The sequence below is a fragment of the Elephas maximus genome, chromosome 5 (genome assembly GCF_024166365.1).
Source record: "Elephas maximus indicus isolate mEleMax1 chromosome 5, mEleMax1 primary haplotype, whole genome shotgun sequence".
Classification (NCBI taxonomy): domain Eukaryota; kingdom Metazoa; phylum Chordata; class Mammalia; order Proboscidea; family Elephantidae; genus Elephas; species Elephas maximus.
Genome location: NC_064823.1, coordinates 122,992,956 through 123,006,746, shown reverse-complemented (window position 1 = coordinate 123,006,746; position 13,791 = coordinate 122,992,956). Strand labels below are relative to the sequence as shown.

General features: G+C 38.8%; 1 protein-coding gene across 5 annotated transcripts in view; it reads left to right on the top strand.

Annotated features, from left to right (window-relative positions):
- The window catches only part of TBC1D1 (TBC1 domain family member 1), a 285,823-nt gene that overhangs the window by 122,414 nt on the left and 149,618 nt on the right, over window positions 1-13,791 (top strand). For all 5 annotated transcript variants that reach the window (XM_049886361.1, XM_049886362.1, XM_049886364.1 and 2 more), the window contains 4 exons: window positions 4,544-5,062; window positions 9,219-9,308; window positions 11,321-11,425; window positions 11,942-12,074. In XM_049886361.1, coding sequence (XP_049742318.1) covers window positions 4,544-5,062; window positions 9,219-9,308; window positions 11,321-11,425; window positions 11,942-12,074 — 847 coding nt within the window. The remainder of the gene's footprint in view (window positions 1-4,543; window positions 5,063-9,218; window positions 9,309-11,320; window positions 11,426-11,941; window positions 12,075-13,791) is intronic.

The window sequence follows — 13,791 nt, the reverse complement described above, 5'->3', positions numbered from 1 at the left end:
CGTGACTGAACTAAAAATATATTTTTGTCGAAAGTACTCAGATCATATTGCTGGGAATAAATAAACCGTTGGCCACACACAGTCTTTGTGCTTACAATAAATATTGTCACTTGAAGTACATGTTCTTGTAGGCTAAAACTTTATTTTAAGGAAAATTTTAAATTAAATTTGTTTGGGGAGATTAATGTTGGCCTATGAGGCATTGGTGGTTCAGGGGTAGAATTTCGCCTTCCATGCAGGAGACACAGGTTTGATTCCTGGACAGTGCATCTCGTGCACAGCTACCACCCATTTGTCAGTGGTAGATTGTGTGTGTGTGAACAAGTTACAGCAGAACTTCTAGATGCAGACAGACCAGGAAGAAAGCCTAGTGATCTACTTCTGAAAATTAGTCAATGAAAACTCTGTGGATCACAGCAATCTAAATGCACCTGATGAGATGGGTGGCACAGGACTGGGCAGCGTTCCATTCCACTGTGCATAGTGTTGACATGAGTCAGGCCCACTTGGCAGCGGTTAACAACAGCAACAGTGTTGGCATATCACCACTTTTATTTCTTTTCATGTATCTATAAGCTGCCAACTCCAGTGGGCCTGTCTTAGCCCTGAGTTTATTCTCAGTTGCCTACTCTCCCTTTCTTGATGATGAAGTGTTTTCTTCCCTTGGCTTCCATAACCGCATCCTTGCCTTGCTTCCTTTCTACTTCTCTGCTTGTGCTTCTCAGTTTCCTTATACCTGAAATGCTGGTATAGCCTAGAGTCCCATCTTTTCCTGCTTCCCTCATGTTCCCTTTTCCAGCTTTCCTTGAGTAAGCTGTTCCCGAGACTTCAGGCACCTCCTGTATATAAGCTGTTGATAACCCAATCTAGGTCTCCAATCTTGAACTCCAGGCCCATTTATCTAACTGCCAGCTAGATGCCTTTAAATCCTCCTGGTCTTTCTTACTCAACATGTACAAAAGTAGAACACATTGTAATATCCCCCCAAACCTGTACGTCCATCTCTGTTGTCTATTTCGACTGAAGATACAGTGATCCATGCAGAAGCCTAAGGTAGAGCTCTGGGAATCATCCTGCAGCCTTCCCCATACCCTCAATCCCTCATTCAGGTAATCGCCAAGTCCCGAGGATTCTGTCTTCCAGAATCATTTACTCAACCCTTTCCTTGATTGTCAGTGCTTGATTTTTAGTATACCCGTCTTGGCTACTGTAACCAACTCTAACGAAGTCTCCCTTGGTTCCCCACTCCCTCCACAGGCAAGGATACACGTTTCTTATTTCACTCACAGTCATCTACACTTCGAAATTCCCTTGGTCTTGCTCTGGAGATTCTAGAAATGTAGTAGAGACTTCGAAGAATGTTTGTAATAAAATGAAGTGAATGAGCCTGTTCCTTCATGTAAAAAGTCAACAGTGTAGGTGCGCCCATGACAGTTATAAAGAATGGGGAATTAACACTAATGATCACAAGTGGACATTATGCCTTTGTTTTTTGGAAAACAGTGCCCCAGGTCAGTTCTGGTAAGGGGAGCTAAACTTATCAATAAAGTTTTACAGAAACGCTTTTTTGTTTAAATAGTCTTCTAGGAGATAGTGTTGGGAGATGAATCCCCTAGGCTGGAAGGCACTATACGATAGCCACAACAAAGACTCAAACCAATGATCATGAAGATGACACAGGACCAGACAACATTTTGTTCTGTTATACGTAAGGTTGGAAACCCTGGTGGTGTAGTGGTTAAGAGCTATGGTTGCTAACCAAAACGTCAGTAGTTTGAATCTACCAGGTGCTCTTTGGAAACTCTGTGGGGCAGTTCTCCTCTATATAAGTAGGGTTTCCATGAGTCGGAGCCAGTATGACTGCAACTAATAACAATACTTGAATAATTTATACTGACTGTTAAACAGCATTAGAGTTTTAACTATTTGCAACTTGTGTTGAAATTATATTTGGCAATATGCCATTTGCCTTCAGATATTTTGAAAATGTTATATTCTTCTGGTCAGTAACACAGTGGTTTTTTTAAACTCCAAGTTCTCTCCTTTATACCCATTTAACTCAACGTCTGGATGCTTGCAAATGATGGAATGCTCCTTACCCTGACCATGATAACCCTTGAGAAAAATTATGACTGAAAAAACATGCCTTTATGAGAGTAGGAGAGAAAGACTCTGATCTTTGACTACAGCATGTCTTTTTAAAATATTGATTAAAGTATAGGAGAGATTGGTAGTTGGAAAAACTGCCACTGCCCCAGTCCTGACCAGGGGTGAAGTACTCGTTAGCTGCTTCTGACCCTGTGAAGCAAAGGAACCATCAAGTGTTCTATTTTGTGTTTTATTTTTGTTTGTTCCGTTTACTACTGAATCACCATAAATTCACATGACTTGACACATTTTCTGTCATCTTTTTTGGTATATAATGAAATACATTGTTACATCTGATGCAGTGGAAGACAGAGCATATGAGAATGTCAGATGTTTTAACAAGTTTCAAAGGACTGAATACACTTTAAATTTTCTGTCCAGAGAATGGGTTAATAATTGGGAAGCTTCAAAGACTCCTGATAAAACCATCTCGTACACTTGCTTGGAAAAGCAACAAAATTCTTTATTTGCATCAGTTGGTTATTTTTCTTTGAAAAAAAAAAATTTTTTTTTTTTTAACCTCACAGAAGTAGCGTTCACCTGGAAAATTTTATAAGTATCCTAAAGAGAGAAACTGAGGGCTGGTTTTGCCAAGGAGTGAGTCATTGACTGAATATTGGCAAAGGTGTGAAGGAAACCTAGAATTTCTACCTCTTTCTTTTCTCTGTCCTGTCTTTTTTTTTTTTTTTTAATACCAATGAACAATTTTTAGGCCTCCACATGTTATATAATTATTTGACAGTCCGGAGTGAGCTACATCACAACCAAATACTCAGTGCAAGTAGGTGCTTGACATTTGTTGAAAATTCGACTTTTTTAGTATTGCTTAGGTCTTATACTTCAGGAATCAATTTATTAAATATAAAATATCCTTAGGGATACTTTTAGTCTTTGTATGATAAAATGCAGTGAAAGGATGTATCATAATCTTTATGGCAGAGAGATTGTCTTTATGGTGAGCTTGATATGAAACCAGAAAGAGAAAAATCTTTTGAGTCATTGGGTCTTTGGGAATCATGTTATGAACATGGAATATAGGCGTGTTTTAAAATCTGCTAAAACTACCTCCCTTTACTATATATGTTGATCTTCGACCTGAATTGAAAAGAGTTTAGTTTTTTTTTTTTTTTCTCCTCCTCTCTATAATGTTGTTAAAATGACACTGGGCCTTTGGGTATAGAGCCTGAAATTGAATTTTCCTTACTTTAGAAAAAAGGGAAAAAATGGCTTGGGTGTTAGGGCATAACAAAAATTAGATCCTTCCTTTTGAACATGAAATTCGTTTCTGTCTTGTTTTCACTGGCAATGAATATTAAATTTAGTCCAGCGGCTGTATAGCATCTAAATTGTTGCACAGATGTTTATTCATTACAGTTGTAGACTCACCTTTATGTCTGCTACTCTTTGAAGGGTTTTGTCAGAAGCTAATGATGAGAGATATTGGTGGTAGGGACAACAGCATCACAGATGAGACCCTCTAGCACATTCTCTTAATCATGGTTTTACATTAGAAACCAAAAGCTTATAGTCTCTGTTTGAAGATACCCCACTGTGTTGCTATGATAATGATACTAGTCATGGGTTGCTTAGTTCTTGATTAAAATCTCCTGCCTTTTAGTCATACTCTTTAACTATCAGAAAATACAGCACTAAGTAATAAATTGTCAGTTGTTGAAGAAAATAACGATGTTATGATGTGAATACACATTTTATAATTTCCTTCAGAGTTTTTGCTTGTCAGCTTCATCCCACCATTTAATGTGGAAGACTTTCCAGGGAAAACTGCCATGAAATCGACAATAATTGTATGAGGTTGTGGTGAGCCACAGTGGAGAAAAAACACTTTGGGAGGTGATTCCTTCTCCAGAGCGGACCTTTCACTTTGGAGTGGAACCAACCTGGGTTTGAGTCCTAGGCCTGCCACCACTGAGCTATATACATCCTTGGACTAGTTACTTATCTTCATAGAGTGTGATGGGTACGTAAACCCTCTAGCACAGCCCCTGGCACATGTTGTTGTTATTATTAGCTGCCTTTGAATTGGGCCACCAACTCATAGTGACCCCATGCACAACAGAACAGAATGCCTTGGACCGTTGTAATCCATAGGGTTTTCATTGGCTGATTTTTGGAAGTAGATTGCCAGGCCTTTCTTCCTAGTCCATAACAGGTGCTTAATAGTGTTCCCGTTCTCTGTAAAAGTTGAGTATGTACTTCCCATGGAAGACGTTTAAAGTCCCTGTCTCTCCATGGATCCCTCCTTCAGTCTTACACATTGGAATAGTGAATACACAATGAACATAGTTTGCTCATTGAATATTCATTCCACATGTGTGCCAACATGTGAGTGCCAGCCACTGCCTGTTCCAAATAACACTCTTCCCTCTCTTGGTAGGTGCCTGAGATCATCAGCTCCATCAGACAGGCCGGGAAGATCGCCCGGCAGGAGGAACTCCATTGCCCGTCTGAGTTTGATGACACGTTTGCCAAGAAGTTCGAGGTGCTCTTCTGCGGCCGAGTGACGGTGGCCCACAAGAAGGCCCCGCCAGCACTGATAGACGAATGCATTGAGAAGTTCAATCACATCAGTTGCAGCAGGAAATCAGAATTCGACCTGCTCTCCCAGAATTCTGAAACCGCAAATACTGTGGTGGGATCGTCCTTAACTGATAAATTCCGATCTGTGTTCCAGCCTGTGGGCCATGAGGAGCAGGGCCGGAGGCCTATGCGGAAATCCTTCTCCCAGCCCGGACTTCGCTCCTTGGCCTTTAAGAAGGAATTTCAAGACGAAAGCCTCAGAAATAGTCGTTTTTTCAGCTCTTTTGAGGAAAATGACATTGAGAGCCACCTAATGAGTGGACACAATGTTGTGCAGCCGACAGATATTGAAGAAAATCGAACTATGCTCTTCACGGTAAAATAATACTGAGCCTCGAGCTCGTCCCTGCTCTGCGATATTTGTTCAAAAGAAGATGTGATTTATTGAGCGAAGATTCTTAGTAAATTGTTTTTGGCAGTTACGTGTGAATCCACATGTTCTTTCTCAGGATAAAATCCATACTTCAGTTATGGTCCTTTAAAAACGCTGCTGTTATTCTTGTGTGCTGTGGAGTCCATTCCAACTCACAGCGACCCTATAGTACAGAGTAGAACTGTCCCATAGGGTTTCCAAGGAGCACCTTGTGGGTTCAAACTGACCTTTTGGTTAGCAGCCTGAGCTCTTAACTGCTTCACCTCCAGGGAATTCATCTTATATCCTTGTGTGATTTTTATCTCCACCCCCTCCCCCATGGCTGTAAAGACCTTTTTCAGAGATGTGGAGAATATGTTAAAATATGTTAAACCAAACCAAACCCATTGCTGTTGCAGTGATTCTGATGGGTAGTGACCCTATAGGACAGAGTAGAGCTGCCCTATAGGTTTCTAAGACTGCCACAACTTTCTCCGCAGAGTGGCTTGTGGGTTCTAACCACTGACCTTTTTTGTTGGCAGCTGAGTGCTTTCACCACTGTAGCACAAGAGCTCCAAAATATGTGAAAGAGGCAAAAAAAGGGATTTTAAAATATGTCTTAATTTCAAGTAATACATTTCAACAAAATCTTTGAGTTGGAAAATGCCTTCTCTTAAATATTTTCATTAATTTGTAAAACTTACTCATTGTTAATCAGCATGATTGGATGACATGATATTTGAGGTTTATACCTGAACTGAAATACCAGTTTAGCCAATTGCTTGAGTTTTTCTAGAAAAAAATTTGATAAACCAATAGCCACATGCTAGAAAAGGAACAGACAAAGGAGCTGTCCCTGGAGTTTGGGGTTCCTGTGTTCCAAGCAGATCTGGGGCTCTTCTGGGCCAGCTTGCCTTCCCTGGGAGCCCCCTGGTTAGATGAATTAATCTCAGCTGATGGGACTCAAAGCGTTGACGCAGAGGTGAACTGGCCTCTGACAATATAAGGGATTGGTTGTTCCTTGGCCCCTTCTGTATCTCTTCTTTGGCTTAATGCCGATTAACATTCTATAAAAACATTCTATAGAGAACAAAAATTATTTTAAATATAATACCTTGTTTTCGTACCTAAATTAGGGTAGTCAGATAGCTATGAGAAAAGAAATGCTGTGTGGGTATATTCAGGTTTAAAATCGAGATAATGTATAATAGGTTAGTAGGACTGATTTATTTCTTCTCCTTTTCATCATTGACCTAGTATATATAGAGTACTGCGTCAGCATTTGGACTTGTGTTTCAATCTGAGATCTGTATGCTAAACAAAAAAAACTCTTCTCACTAGGAAAGCTGCTTAGTTCATTTATTTACTAAGTACTTATGAGTGACATCTGTGTGTAAGGTCCTGTACAATATGTTAGAAACACAGCAGTGAACAAAACTCCCAGCCTGGGATTTAGATTCCAGGAAGTCCTTATATGGTACAGTTTACATGCTTGGCTGCTAACTGAAAGGTTGGAGGTTCGAGTCGACCCAGATGCACCTTAGAAGAAAAGCCTGGCAATCTACTCCCCAAAAAATCATCCACTGAAAACCCTATGGATCTCAGATCTACTCTGACACATATGACATCATCGGGAATGAGAGTTGACCCAACGGTGCCTGGTTTAAGGGAGACAGATGTCAGACATTGTTGTCAGACATTGATGGCACAAGTAATTACCTCATTACAGTTGTGATAAATGCTACAAAGGAGAAGCAAAGGATGTCGCAAGAACAGCTGGGACATCAGGGAAAACTTTAAGAAAGTGATTTTGACTGAGCAGAGCGTTGAGTGTGGTCAAGTGGGTGAGGGTATCCTGGGTACAGGGAACAGCAGGTGAGAAGGCCCTGAGGAGAGATGGACCATGGTACCTGGGAGAAACCCTGAAGCCTTTGCATTTGTTGATTCTTTTGCTCGCAGGCTTTCTCCTTAGATTTTCATGAGTCTCCTCTCTGCCTTTAGGTTTCTGCGAAAATGTTAATTTGGTGTGGAGAAATAATCTTATCAGTGAGGCTATTAGCAATCTCTTATCCCATTTTTTGCTTTATTTTTCTCTGTAGCACTTATCATCTGACATATAATTACAAATAAACAAGCAATATATCTTCTGTCCCATATGTCCCCAAGAAGGTAATCTCCATGAGGGCATGGATTTTCATGTTTGTTCACTGCTGTTATTACTAGTGTTTAGAACACAACTTAGCACATGGTAGGTGTTCAGTAAATACTTGTGAAACGAGAAAGAAGGCCAGGTGACTCCCTGGGAGCTAGGAGGGGTGATAGGCTGGTGAGACAGATGGGGGCTTCATTAGACATCACCTCATGAGTCTTCCTTAGGAGTTTGGTTTTCATCCTAAAATCAGTGGATAATTACTGAGGAGTTTAAACACAGAATGGTACTGAATGTTTTTGGCTACACAGTGAGGATGTATTTCAAGGAGGGCAAGAGTAGGTTGGGGAGAAGAGTTAAGAGGCTGTTGTAGTCGCCTAGGTGAGAGATGGTGGTAGCTTGGAATATGAAGGCAGTGGGGATGGAGAGAAGGGAGGATGGACAAATACTCAAGAAGTCAAGTGGGACATGGTGATTGATTGGAAGTGATGGGGAAGGAGAAGGATCTAAGAGCCCCACCCAATTTTAAATTCTGATTTCCTCTTTATAGCCCAGCCACAAGCAAATAATAATGCTTCAGGACTTCTCAACTATGAGATTTTCAAAGCTTCTTCTTTAAAAATAGAGATTATCTTCATTGTGTGTAGGTATCTTCATTGTGTGTAGGTATCTTCATTGACCTCTAAAGAGACTACTACACATATCCAAAGTAGAGACTCATTCATTGTTGACAGCCTTCTTCCATCTTTACACTTTATTGTACTAGGCAAGGGAGATACTGTGTTGGCCCCTACTCTAGAGAGACACATAGCCTAGTCTAATTCAGAAAGATGTTACCTGTCTTCAAGGAAGAGTAAGGGTAAAAGCCTACCTACCTGTCCATCTTAACTGACTCCACATTGGGAGTGTAATTACTCCTGATTTATACCCTAGTTTCCAACAAACTTGTATATCTGATTTGTACTTTACATCAAAGTGTAAAGAGTTTAAAGGGAAGGAAGCAACTGTGTCTTACAGTGACAGCATCTGGATGTGACCACTGACTTCTTTATCCTGAGGAGAAACCAGAACTGTAGAAAACACACACAAGAACTCAAGAAATTTAGCCATCTGGAATCAGGAAGTCCAGGGAGACAGCCACCTGTAGCCAGCTGGGGAGCAAGTATACAATTAACAATATGGGTATCCCAACATATTACTCTACTATAATGGATGCCTATTATGATGTCCCAAGTCAATAGGCAATGTGCATTTATGCTAATGTGCTAACTTTAGAAAGTCAGGTAAGTAATATATGTAAATGCCTAATATATAGTATATACTCAACAAATGATAGATTATCTTAAAAATAATTTTAAAGAAGACTTTACAGTGAAAAATAAAAACCAGTTGCCATCGAGTTGATTCCAACTCACCACAACCCCGTATGTGTCAGAGTAGAACTGTACTCCGTAGGGTTTTCAGCAGCTGATTTTTGGGAAGTAAATCACCAGGCCTTTCTCCCGAGGCTTCTCTGGGTGGACCCAAGTCACCATCGTTTTGGTCACTAGCAGAGTGCGCTAACCATTTGCAGCACCCAGGGAATCCGTAGTAAAAAAAAAAAAAATCCTGTAGAAAATGTTTGAAAGTTTTAAAAGAAAAGCTTCAGTTTTCCAGAAGATTCACTTCTGTAGAAATCTCATTTTCATATAAAGGAGATGTTCAGTCTTAGGCTTTATTGCTACTTTTTGGATATTTGGTTCTTTTCTCTCAAAGGATGTAGGTGAGTATAGTAATGGTTGTCCTGTGCTACAGGAAATCCTTAGGATAAACTACAAACTTCGGGGTGATTTCCTGCAATGACGTAGTCAGAATTTTATAGGAGCCTGTTCCTTTATTCTTTGTTTTCATAGATCATGAAATGAGAGAAGTTTGTGTGACAAATTTAAATTCAACTTTCATGTTAAGCTAGTTTCTTGTTTGTTTTTTAAGATTGGCCAGTCTGAAGTTTACCTCATCAGCCCTGACACCAAAAAAATTGCATTTGAGAAAAATTTTAAGGAGATATCTTTTTGCTCTCAGGTAAATGGAAACGGGTTATTGGTTCAGTTGCAATGGAATTTTTTCTATGATTTCTTTTAATATCTGTCATACAACAGAAGTGCACTGGATTACAAGGGACATGTTTTCTAGGAACTTGATTTGTGATCTTGAGTTTTTGTTTCTACGCTTTGTTATATTACGGTAAAATACCAAATTTTGAAATAAGAATTTTGCTTTAAGTGACAATAACTTACTGGAAAAAGTAAATTTATTTGCCTTTTCTTTTTGTTGGTAATAATGTTTAGCAATCATGATTTCCAAAAGTGTGTATGTATGTTTTATATACAGGAAGTCCCCAGCTTACGACGGAGTTCCGTGTCAGTGACTCTATCGTGTTATTTCTGACTTAAGTTGAATGCTTCATTTCTTTTATTATTGTTGCCTTTTTTAAAATCAGTATCTTTATAAATACAGCAGTGTTTTGAGCAGTAAGTCATAAAATTGAGCATCTGTGAGTGAACATCTGAGAATGATGCAATCAGCAAAGTACATATAGCACATATTACTAACGATAAGGACAGTCCTAAGTGCGGTTTGTCTTAACTCAAATACTTTGTAAGTCAGGGACTGCCTGTATGTATTTACACGTACACACAGATATGTTTCTTTTAAAATAGATATTTATTTTTACTTTACAAAGATTTGTAACTTTTTTGAGTACCAATCATCGTCGTTTCTTCTCCCTTAAAATATAACACATAGTGGGTATCTTAAGTACTTAGAATACTGTGTCTACTTGAAAATTTCTTCCTTGATAATCTCTCAGGTGTGTTTTAGAGAGAGATTTTGGAAGAATCTATCAATTATGATTAGCTATAAGTTTTACTCAGGTCCTCTCTATCAAATACGAGAACACTTTTTTTTTAACTCTAATTTCTCAGTTCCATAATTAATATAATACAATGAATATCTCAGTGTTTGCCAGTGTATAATGTGATCTACTTAAATATTCAAAAGGAAAATTTTCTTTTGTGAAATATGATAATAACATTCTCAATCCATTTACAAAGAATTAGTTCTTCTAAAGCATATTCCCCTAAGAAGTAACCTTTAAAAATTAGCATACTGTTAATTTGCCATTGGAGAACACTGATTGAAATGACGGCATCTGCCAGTGACAACTCATTTATTGGAAAATATTTGACCTGAGAGTGAGGTTATGTCCAAATTTTTTTTTCTTGATTTGTTGCCATTTCCTAATGGATATGTTAATGTTAAATGCTTGCTTTTTTATCTAATGGCTTTATTATTTCCTAAAGGTTGCAGTTTCCGAGTTAATGGGATTACCTGAGCTTCAGGATATCTGCATTCTTACCTCCATGTGGCGATGCTTTCAGAAGGCATTGTCGTATTAATATTTATGGAAGTTGTTTTATCTGTATTAAGGTGCCTCTGTTTTCAAAACAAGTTTATATATTAATATTTATTGAAAAGAGCTCTTAGGAAACTATGAGGAAGCTTTGGCCTTAATGTCTTATACTTAAAAGCTCCTCTATTCTCTGTGTGTAACTTTTGACTTGTTCTTTGTATTAGTTTAGTGTTTATCTCCTTGTTATTTTTAAGACTATAAATCTGTTTACATTTTTTTAAACTTTGTGTATGTATACGTATGGTTGTATTTATTCATTAATCTCTTTGATTCTCCAAGTTGTTTTCTCTCTTTGGTACCAAATGAAAATTCTAGTTTTTCTGTTATCTTTTCTCCACTTGCTTTATTTAGTAATAGAATGAGCATTAAAAACTCCAGTTTTCGGATCTTACCCCTCTTATTGTTGTGGAGCAATCAGAGTGGCATTTTTGTAGAATGATGTTAACCTTCATCGTCTTTGAGATGCTTTTAGTTATTTGTCGATTTTAAAATATCTGAGAATAGCAATTTTGCAGTGCTCTTTAAACTTGGAGTGTGTAAACCTTAAGTCGCATTTCTGAGAATGGTGTCTCTTTTAGACACAACCCAAAGTTCCATTCTCCTTCCCTTCTGCCTCCAACAGGGCATCAGGCATGTGGACCACTTTGGGTTTATCTGCCGAGAGTCTTCAGGAGGTGGAGGCTTTCATTTCGTCTGCTATGTGTTTCAGTGCACAAATGAAGCTCTGGTAAGAGAGGATTGCTCATTTTTACCTTGAAACCTTATTTACAAAGAATTCCGAACGGATTTCTTTTTTTTTGTCTTTAAGTCATATAGCCTCATTGACATAATCATTATTTAATAATTCATTCATGACAGTTTAATAACTAGCAGGTACACATCTTAGCTTTATTTAGGTGTATCTTTTAAAACTTAATTATTTTTGAAGAACCTGCCCATTTTCACCCTCTGGTTTAGCATTTTAAAATGTTCTTGTGGACTTTTTAGCAGAGGAGCTAGCTTTTACCCTCAGTATTTGTTTTTTTTTTTGGTATTTTCTACCTCCTTTCCTTTAAAAGATTCAAGCACCTGAATATATTTCTTAGACTGCAATTCTAAGAGTTATTACTGTTAAAATCTGTCAACCTGTGATTAATAGTCCAGAAAAATCTGAAATACTGAGTCTTTCCACAGAACCCTCAAATCAGCCCAGCTAATTTAAAATTTACTGTTTGCTACCTGTGTTTCCCTTCTCTTCAATTAGGTTGATGAGATTATGATGACCTTGAAGCAGGCTTTCACGGTGGCTGCGGTCCAGCGGACTTCTAAAGCCCCTGCTCAGCTTTGTGAGGGCTGCCCTGTGCAGTGCCTGCACAAGCTCTGTGAGAGGATAGAGGGTGAGTAGTGGAACCATTCTGAGCTCTCACATAAAGGTCACGAGAAAACCTGAGGTGATATGCATTGAAACGTTCAGCATAACATAGGCTTGTATTTGTTACGGGTTTATGGGTAAACTTTTAACATGTAGCAGATATCTTCTGTATTATCAGGCTTGGTGCTAGTGTTGGGGATACAATGATAAAAACCCATCCCACCTTTGGTCATCTTCCCTCCAAGGCACTCTGAGGTAGTAAAGGAGTTAGGGAAACGTACAAACCAGTTGTATAGCTTTTATCAGTCTGGGAATTGTCAGCCATATTGACTTCAATAGAGAAATCTAGTAAGAGCTGGAGAAGTTTCACTGAGCTTCTCAAGTAAAAGGTCATCAGTGACTTCTGCCAGAATAGTTCTAAAGGAGTAGGGGGCAGAAGACAGATTGCAGTTGAGGGATGAATAAAGAAGAATAAAAGAAATACTATAACTTTGACTATAGTTTCTAGAAACATGGTTTAGGAGTAAACCATAATAAAACATGATTTGCAGCTAGTATTTATTCAGTACTTAAAATGTCCCAGGCACTATGCTGAGTGCTTTATTTAACACATGTTACTCATTTATTTAATCCTCACCACATTTCTGGGAGAAAAGACTATTTTGTACGTTTTATAGATGAATAAACTGAGGATTAAAGAAGTCTAGAAATAAGCTAGTCTCTGCTAAACCCAGGATTCAGCCCCAGATGATTAAGCCCCTAGCTGTTCCCTGCCACCAAATGGTTAAGTGCTTGACTACAAACTAAAATGTTGACTGTTTGAACCCACAAACAGAGGCACCTCAGAAGAAAGGACTGGCAATCTGTTTCCAAAAGATCAGAGCCATTGAAAACTCCACAGACCTGTTCCTCTGCACATGCAAGGTTGCCATGAGTGGGAATCGACTCAACGGCAACTGAGGGGATTTTTTTTGACTCCCTGCCACAGTATGTGTCTTCCCAAGAGAAGGCCATACCTGGGGGGAAAACCCAAGGATGCCAGCCAACTTTTTTTTTTTTTTTTTTAAGAATTGGAGAGGTTTGAGCAACTTCAGAGTTTAAGGGGCCAGATCCATCAGAGTGGAATGGAGGTGCTGCCTCCTGAGCAAGAGGGAGGGAATCAGCCTCTGGCACCATAGACTCCCTTTCTCAGCCACTGCAGGGAAGGGCTGAGGGGCAAGGACAGAACCCAGGCAAGGATGAAAGTGTGGCCGTGGTGCTCACTGCAGGATCCAGAAGGCAAAGAAGTTTAGGTCTCTCTTTTCTTGGTTTTTGTATTTTGCTCCATTTATGGGAAAATGTCTAAATCTTTTTTTTTTGTTGTTAGTGATTTTGGGGAAGTCTCATGATTTAAAAAACCCATGTTGTTATTGTAAAAAGAAAACAGAGATTTGGTCATTTTTGGAATATCTTGAATACTCACCATAAGCTATAATTATGTAAAGAAAAACTACATTGTGATTTAGATCCGATTTCCTTTTTTAAATAAGATACATAGAGTGTCGTCACCTTATGGCCTGGGAGGGTTCAGCCGCTGGCATTACACTAAAATGAGTCAAAATGACTCATTTCTAAAAACTTTGTTTTCCAAGTTGCTACCATTTGCTGACATCGTACGAAATACAGCTGGGAACAGGAAAAGTTTTGCTGTAACCAGAGGTCCCAACTGGGATGATTGCTAACCCTTCCTTAGTAGTTGTCAA